The 7478-nt window shown below is 50.0% G+C and overlaps 1 protein-coding gene across 1 annotated transcript; it reads left to right on the forward strand.

Annotated features, from left to right (window-relative positions):
- The first annotated feature begins 5252 nt into the window (after positions 1-5252).
- Positions 5253-6914, forward strand: LOC110482996 (gonadotropin-releasing hormone II receptor). Its single transcript, XM_021552616.2, has 3 exons — positions 5253-5759; positions 6024-6225; positions 6508-6914. The coding sequence occupies exons 1-3, from the start codon at positions 5253-5255 to the stop codon at positions 6912-6914; spliced, it is 1116 nt and encodes a 371-aa protein (XP_021408291.1).
- Positions 6915-7478: the final 564 nt, after the last annotated feature.

The raw sequence follows: 7478 nt of genomic DNA on the forward strand, positions 1-7478 counted from the left end.
GGGACCTATGGACCCTCCACTGTCCCTGTGGGTGATTTTCTTGCTTTACTGGGGACTGAGGTTCCAGGTGAAAGTTCCCAAATAATTTCCCCCCTAAATAAATTCCAGCCTGGGCAGGAAAGCAAAGCTGCTGTGGGGAAGCTCAGCTGAGTGGGGCAGTGATGCACACACGTCAGGTTTTATCGCTTGGTGGTGAACAGAAAGGGCTCAGCACCAGATCTCACCATGTTTCTTGGGGCATGACCTCAGGATTTGGTCTATTCCATCCTCTTTCTTTTCCAGTTTAGAGATGAGGAGGGGGGTGTCACTCAGATTGACATTTCCTGATGAAAGTTGGAGGAAAGACCCTGAGAGCTGCTGCTCTGCATGGGAAAGTGTAAATTTGGGGAATCACTGGGAATGATGCTCTGGACATCTGAGCTCAGCAGCATCAGGGACACTAGCCTAGGGTATTAAAAGGTGGGAATTGCAGCAGGTTTGAGCATGTTTTCCCCAGTATCTCTGTCCAACAGTGTGATACCCCTGAGAAGGGTTTTTATCAGTGAGGTTTTAATATACAAAGATGAATCAGAAACAGAGCATTGTCTCTCACCAAGAAATGGTCTAAAGGCACAGTTTACCAAGTAACAGCCTGGAAGGCAGAACAGATGTCTTCCTCTGCTTTAAACACAGGTTTTTAGGAGGGGGATGGGGTGACGCAGATTATCCCTAGGAGGGGCAGCAATTACCATCCCTCCTTGGCAGGTTGATCAGAGTGGCCAGGGCTGGCTGAGCAGGCAGAATAAGGTGCTGGTTTATCCCCGGTGATCACTGGGCTTTGTGTCTCTGTCTTTTGCTGCAGAGAGTTTGGGAAATTTTGGGTGATGCCCTGTTTCAGACCTGTTTGTAAACTCAGTGGCACCATGCTAATTTTTATGATGCTGTTATTTAATGAAAAGGCTGAAAACTGGGAGCTTCCCAATTGCTTGACTTGTGAACTTTGGGTAAGAAGAGAAGCTGTTCCAGAGGTGAGCTCATTTCTAACCCCGGGAAATGACTTCATGGACGCTGGTATTTACTCACAAAAACATTGCATGTCAGATGTCCCTGACTAGACTTTCTGTTTCGAGTCCAGTATGAGACAAAAATTTCCTTGGATGAGCTGCTCCTAAGACAATTCAAAGTTTGGAGAAGGAGGAGAAGAATTGCAGGGGGGAAAAAAAGAATCAGCATTAAAAACACTCTGAAATCATGAGGTTTTTCTGAATAAAGGGAAATTTTTGGGCACCCAGCCTGGCAGAAGCACCTGTCTGAGGGGAGGGTTCAGGTGATGAATCCAGCAGAAGAATCACCCATCCTTACCCGCCACAACAACCAGCAGCTGGAGTTTCTCTCAGAGAGGAAAATACAAGTTTTTCTCTTTGGGAAGCCAAGCCCCCAGCAGTGATTTATCAGGACAAGCAGCAGCAGGTTCCCTGCCCCATGTTTTCTATAGGTTAATGGAAATTATATCCCACTCTGCTCTCCCTTGATGAGATAGATCCCAGTATATACAGGGTGTCTGATGGAAAAACACAGTGCTTGCATTTTTATTCAGACTGTATTACCCAGTGTGGTTCCTGAGTTCTGTTTTCTCCAGCATCCAGGATGATCCATATGGATTTGGGGAGATCAGTCCTATTTGGGGATGCTGAGGGATGCTCTGTCCCCTCATGACCCAGCACTGGACTGCAGCTCTGGGGATGTACTGGGGCAGCATCCCAAGAGGAGGAGATTTCGGGAAGAGCCAAGCTGGGATGTATGGAAACAAGCCCTGCCTGCCAGCACTGTTTCCTAATCCTGGACACCAAAGTCCTCTGATCGTTAAACCAGTGTTCAGAGATTCGGCTGAAAGCTGCCATGCAGACAACATCCAAACTGACCTTTGAGGAGATGAGCAAAAGAAAAAAAGAGAAGAAAACACAAGGGGGTTACTGTGCAAATGCTGGAGAAAAGCAGTAATTTCAATAAGGGACCCCACCCTTAAAATAAGACATATTGCTAATGCATGCCCAGGACATTTCTGTGTGATGGTATGCTAAAAAAATCCCCTCCAAACTGGGACTAAAGGCTTTGTTGTGACATGAACAAGGCTTACACTTCCCAAGAAAAATCCTGTCCCTCTTTTGCATCATACAGCCAGGGATGGAGAGGACATTTCTAGACGAAAAGGCCATCAGCCAGGATGAAGGACAAACAGGGAATACATTCCTTACTTGCTACTTAATTGCTTTTGTGCAGGTGCAAAGGGCTAAATGAAAGGGAAAATAAGGATGAGTGCGTGTGGCTGAATTAATCTCAGCTTTAAGCAGGAACCTAATATCAGGAGGAGGTGGCTGCTGGAACAAACAGGCTTCCACCCAACTTCTATGAAGATTTTGTGCTATTTGTCCCCCAAGGGCCAGGCTCATTTCCAAGGCACTGGTGGGTGATGCCCCTATCATGTAAGGAGGTGATGGGGACAGTCCTATCCCATGTGGCAGGGCTGGCTGGTGCTCGCTGGCAATGCCAGCAGGGTCTGCTTTCCTCTTTCCCCCTGTATGGAAAACACTTCAGATGCAGGACTTGCCCTCTGTGGCTCTGAGCAGAGAGTTTCCATCCCGATTCCTTTTGGCAGCTCCATGAAGAAGTGATGGAAAGTTTAGGGTATTCCAGGGCAAACATGGTCCAGTGTCTGTAGCATCTCCTGGGTCTCAGGATCTGGTCCCTTTGCCACACAAGTTGACTCTTAAACCCACAAAGGTTTAAGAGTCAAATTGGAAATGGGGAAAATACCTTTTCTGCTTGTGCCCAGCATCACTCCTGCCAGCACAGCAGCCTCAGAGATGGTGCAACTACATTCAGAACTCAGGCATTTCCTCCTGAAATAAGTGGGAGTAGTTTTAATAATGGAAAACCTATTCCAGAAAGGGAATCTCCTCCTCTTGAAGAACAATGCAGGGCCACATTGCCAGCCCAGGATCTGCAGGGACCTGTATACCACATACTCTTTAATTTAATAGCCTGGAAAATGTGAAGGTCTATCTGCATGTCATTAAAGTCTCAGAAAAGCCCCTGGGAGTGTGTTTGCCACTGCTGGCCCCCGCAGGGCTTGGGGCTGTCCCTCTTTCACCCCCACAGCTCCTTTGCTGGCCAGAAGATAAGGATGTCCTCAGTTTCCCTCCCTGTCCTTGCATTGCACTTCATATTTTCTAAGCTCTTTTGAGTTCTTTGTCCCTCCCAAGGTCCTTCCCTCTCACTGTGCTACGCTGCAAGAAATACAGAAAGAACAAGATGGGAACTAATAGACTGCAAGGAAAAAAGTGTATCCATTAAAATGGCAAAATGAACCACGTTTCTCCTTCTTAATTCCCTCCTTACAGCATTTCTAGTCCAGGCATGTACCTGTGATGCTTCCATGGACCTATGTGGTCCAGGAGCATCTCTGAGGTGCATGTGTGCGCGTGTCTGCGAGTCTCTCGGTTGTCTGAGCAACGGGACATTCATCACTAGCTCCCAGGATAATTAACTCATTTTCCTGTATTTACAGCAAACCAGTACAGGGACTGTTGGCACTTATCCCTGATGGAGCCACATTTGGCCACAACGTTTTGAATTTTGGCTGTTTCTTGCATTACGGCAGCTTTGTCATCATCCCTGCTGCCTGCTCATTAAGTGGGCAGCTCATTAAGCTAACAAGGGCAGGGGTGATGGTGGCTGCCTGAGCCAGGCTGCCCATGGGTGCCAGCCTCGGTGTGCCCCGTTCCTGGTTTGCCGGTGCAGGGGGTGTTTGCAGCAGCATTCCCATCTCCAGATGCCTGCATATGCCTGTGCTAACAGCAGCGTCGCTCCTGGCTTGCCTGCTGGCAAGGGGAAATTTTACTGCTTCAAGGTTTGTTGCAGGGATCTGATGCAAGGAAACATTGGAGCATCCTGACTCAGCACCGCAGCGGTGAGGGACCCGTGGGAAAGGCACGGAGCATCTTCTCTCAGCATCAGGGCATGCGTATGCCAGGTATGTTCCCATCAGCCGGGATAAATCCTGACCTGCACACAGATTTCTCGTTTATTCCAGACAAGCAATTTGGTACTTTTTAGCTGTTCTTTCTTTTTGCTGCTTGTTTGTTCTGTTGGTCTTTGGGGAGGGAGGGGTGAAGGAAACAAGGAGAAGGGATCTCGGGGTGCAGGTGGTGGGGCTGGAGGAGGGCGCATTGCTGCACGGTGTTGGCATCTCCTTCCTGCAGAGCTGGGGAGACAGATTTGATCTCTGCTGTTCCTGTTATTTGTACAAGGGTAAGGAATGCTTTATTTTGGAATCGGCAAACAGGAAGGTGCTTGAAACAGTAGGAGATGTGCTGTACCTGCAGCTGGGACTATAAACAACTCGTGGCCGCAGGAGTTAGAAGTGTGTGTCCCCTGTGAGTTCTGCTCAGGTAAAAAGGGCAATGAAATCAAGCGTGGGGGACAACCACACTGCTCATCACTCCCCAGCCACCCCTGGTTTACGGAGGGTTCTACCTTTCCCTCCTCCTCCTGCTTTTCTTCCAGAAGGGAAAGGGACAGGGGTGTTGTGCTGGTGCTACTTGGGTCCTGGGAAGGTCCAGGCTCCTAGATGCCACTGTGATCCTCTCCTAGGAGCCACTGTAAGACTCTGGACAGTGTGGGATGCCCCTTCTCCTGCCTGGTCACCCCCAGCTGCTTCTGTCCATGACCTCAGATCTGGATCTGGCACTGGAGATGGATCATTAACACACTAATGGAAAGGGCTGTGGGGTTTCTAAAAAGCTGAGCCCTGCCTACAAGCCCCCTTTGGAAGGACAAGTCCTTGAACCAAGCACAGCTGCCCCAGCACAGGCTCAGCCAGCTCTGGTATGACCCATTCCCAGCAGGATGCTGGCAGACAGTGATTGGTTCCATGGTCCTGGCCACCATTCCTGCTTTCCCAGCTGCTTGGCCACCTCACAAAGAGCTAAAAATATATGTCTGTGTGAGCAGTCACTGTAGTTACAGTGGGGGCGAGCCAGAGAGGGTGGCCAGGCTGGGTCACTGTGGTGGGGGGAACACGGTGACTTCGCAAAATGGGCTACGCAGAGGGGACAGGCAGGGACAGGCTGGGACAAGACAGAATGGGAGACTGCTGCTGGTACCTCCAATGCAGATCCCACCATCTCCCCACTTGTCCATTTGTTGAAGCTGCAGCATTCTACACAGCCCTTAAGAAGGAATTCACTTTTCTGCTTATGTTTCAGCAGGGGATGAGTGAGGAGCAGCTCCCTGCATCTCCCCACTGCCCCACCACGCGGGAGGACACCAATGCCTCAGCCTCTGTGTACCCCCAGTACTGGGTGGAGCCCCGGTTCACTCAAGCAGCGAAGGTCCGTGTGATCATCACAGCCATCTTCTTCCTGCTGGCAGCGGGCAGCAATGCGGCGGTGCTGGGCAGCCTGCTGAGGAAGAGGAGGAAATCCCACGTGCAGCCGCTGATCCTCAGCCTGGCGCTGGCTGACCTGCTGGTGACAGTGATGGTGATGCCCCTGGATGCAGCATGGAACGTGACAGTGCAGTGGTACGGAGGGGACATCTCCTGCAAGATCCTCAACTTCCTCAAGCTCTTTGCTATGTATGCAGCTGCCCTGGTACTGGTGGTCATCAGCCTGGACCGGCACGCAGCCATCCTCCATCCCTTCTCCCGTGCTCACCACCGCAATGGGATGCTGCTCCGTGCTGCCTGGGCTGGCAGCGTGCTCCTGGCTTTGCCCCAGGTAAAGTTCAGTGTCCTCCCCATGGAGTTTGCCTAGCAGGGGTGGTTTTGGAAAAGCGCTTCTCCATGCCAAAATCCCCAACAAGTCCATCCCAATCCATGGACTCCACGAGCACCAGAATAAGGCATGAGTTAGGTGCCCAGAGCCTATCTCCCATTCTGACACCAGCAGGGAGGTGCTCTCCATGCACAGCCAGCAGCATCTCCAGGATATGGTGCTCTATTTCAAATCTTCTCTGAGTTATTATTTGGTTCTCCATTTCAGCTTTTCCTCTTCCACCTGAACACAATCCCAGGAGGGAATTTCACCCAGTGTGTTACTCATGGGAGCTTCCGAGCACACTGGGAGGAAACTGTCTACAACATGTTCACCTTCACCACCCTCTACATCACCCCCCTGAGTGTCATGATCGTCTGCTACATCCGGATCCTTTGGGAGATCAGTAAGCAGCTAAAGGTCAATAAAGGTAAGTAGATCCCAGCCCTTTAATGTCTTCCATGACTGAACTCCATCCTGGAATTGTTGTTGAGTGTGTCACAACATCCTTTGAAAGCTAAGCAGTTTTGCATAAAACAACTGAGAGGTTTCGCACAAATTTATTGACACCAGTCCTTGCTGTCTTTTGCTTCCTGTGGGACATGGAGCAGATTATGAGATTCTTCCATCTGTGGCAGAAGCAGAGTCATGGATGGTTATGTTGTCTTGGTTTTCTCCTATTGTCAACTATCTTCTTGACTCTCCTTGGCAGGTTTGACAAGAAATCAAAACGACCACATCTCCAAGGCACGCATGAAGACTATCAAGATGACCATAGTGATTGTTGCCACCTTCATCATCTGCTGGACCCCTTACTATCTCCTGGGCTTGTGGTACTGGTTCCAGCCAGCCATGATCCAGAAGATGCCAGAGTATGTCAACCACAGCTTCTTCCTCTTTGGCCTGCTGCACACCTGCACTGACCCTATCATTTATGGACTGTACACCCCTTCCTTTCGGGAGGACGTGCAGCTGTGTCTCAGGGGCATTGAAACAGCCATCACCAGGCAAAAGAGACACAAACCCATCTCAGCCTCAGAGAAGAACACAAAGGATGGTGCTGCAAATGGTGGGGTGGCATCAGGGGGCTCCAATGGGACAACTGTCAGCACAGTCTGATGAAGAGATGTACCCACAAGGGGATGGCAGGCACAGCTTTGGGACTGTTTTGTCCTGTAGGACCATTTTGGAAACTGTCATGATGAGGTTCCCTACTCAGCTGTTGTGGGGGAGGGTTTCTGACCAGAAACTGAGAATGTGTCTCCTCCCTGTACCCAGGGTGAAAAAAATTGGGGGTATTTCTGGTCATTCTGCTCTATTCTGGCAGTGCTGTGAAAACTAGAAAACATCCTTTTTGTACCTGAAACATGCTCCAGCTCTGATTCTGGAATCAAGCTTCACCACACTTCCAGAATCAATGTCTGGGAGGAAATTTACCATCTCCTCTGTGGTCCAGGGTCACATCTCTGGAGTGGCTGGTCTTCAAGTGCCCTTTGCACCTACACCCAGCTGTAGAGCTGCATGGATGGTGTCACCAGCTGTAGAGCTGCATGGATGGTGTCACCCAGCTGTAGAGCTGCATGGATGATCACACCCTGCAAAGGTGTGATCACAGGCTTTTACTCCGTTTTCTCCAGCCATTGTAGGAAAAGCTCTCTGGAAATTTCAGATCTCCTGACTCAG

The sequence above is a fragment of the Lonchura striata genome, chromosome 11 (genome assembly GCF_046129695.1).
Source record: "Lonchura striata isolate bLonStr1 chromosome 11, bLonStr1.mat, whole genome shotgun sequence".
NCBI lineage: Eukaryota > Metazoa > Chordata > Aves > Passeriformes > Estrildidae > Lonchura > Lonchura striata.

Bases quoted from the DNA above. Each gene is read 5' to 3' on its own strand.
- LOC110482996 (XM_021552616.2), top strand. From the start codon at position 5,253: ATGAGTGAGGAGCAGCTCCCTGCATCTCCCCACTGCCCCACCACGCGG. The intron at 5,760-6,023 runs GTAAAGTTCAGT...TCTCCATTTCAG, and splicing joins TGCTCCTGGCTTTGCCCCAG to CTTTTCCTCTTCCACCTGAA. The intron at 6,226-6,507 runs GTAAGTAGATCC...TCTCCTTGGCAG, and splicing joins GCAGCTAAAGGTCAATAAAG to GTTTGACAAGAAATCAAAAC.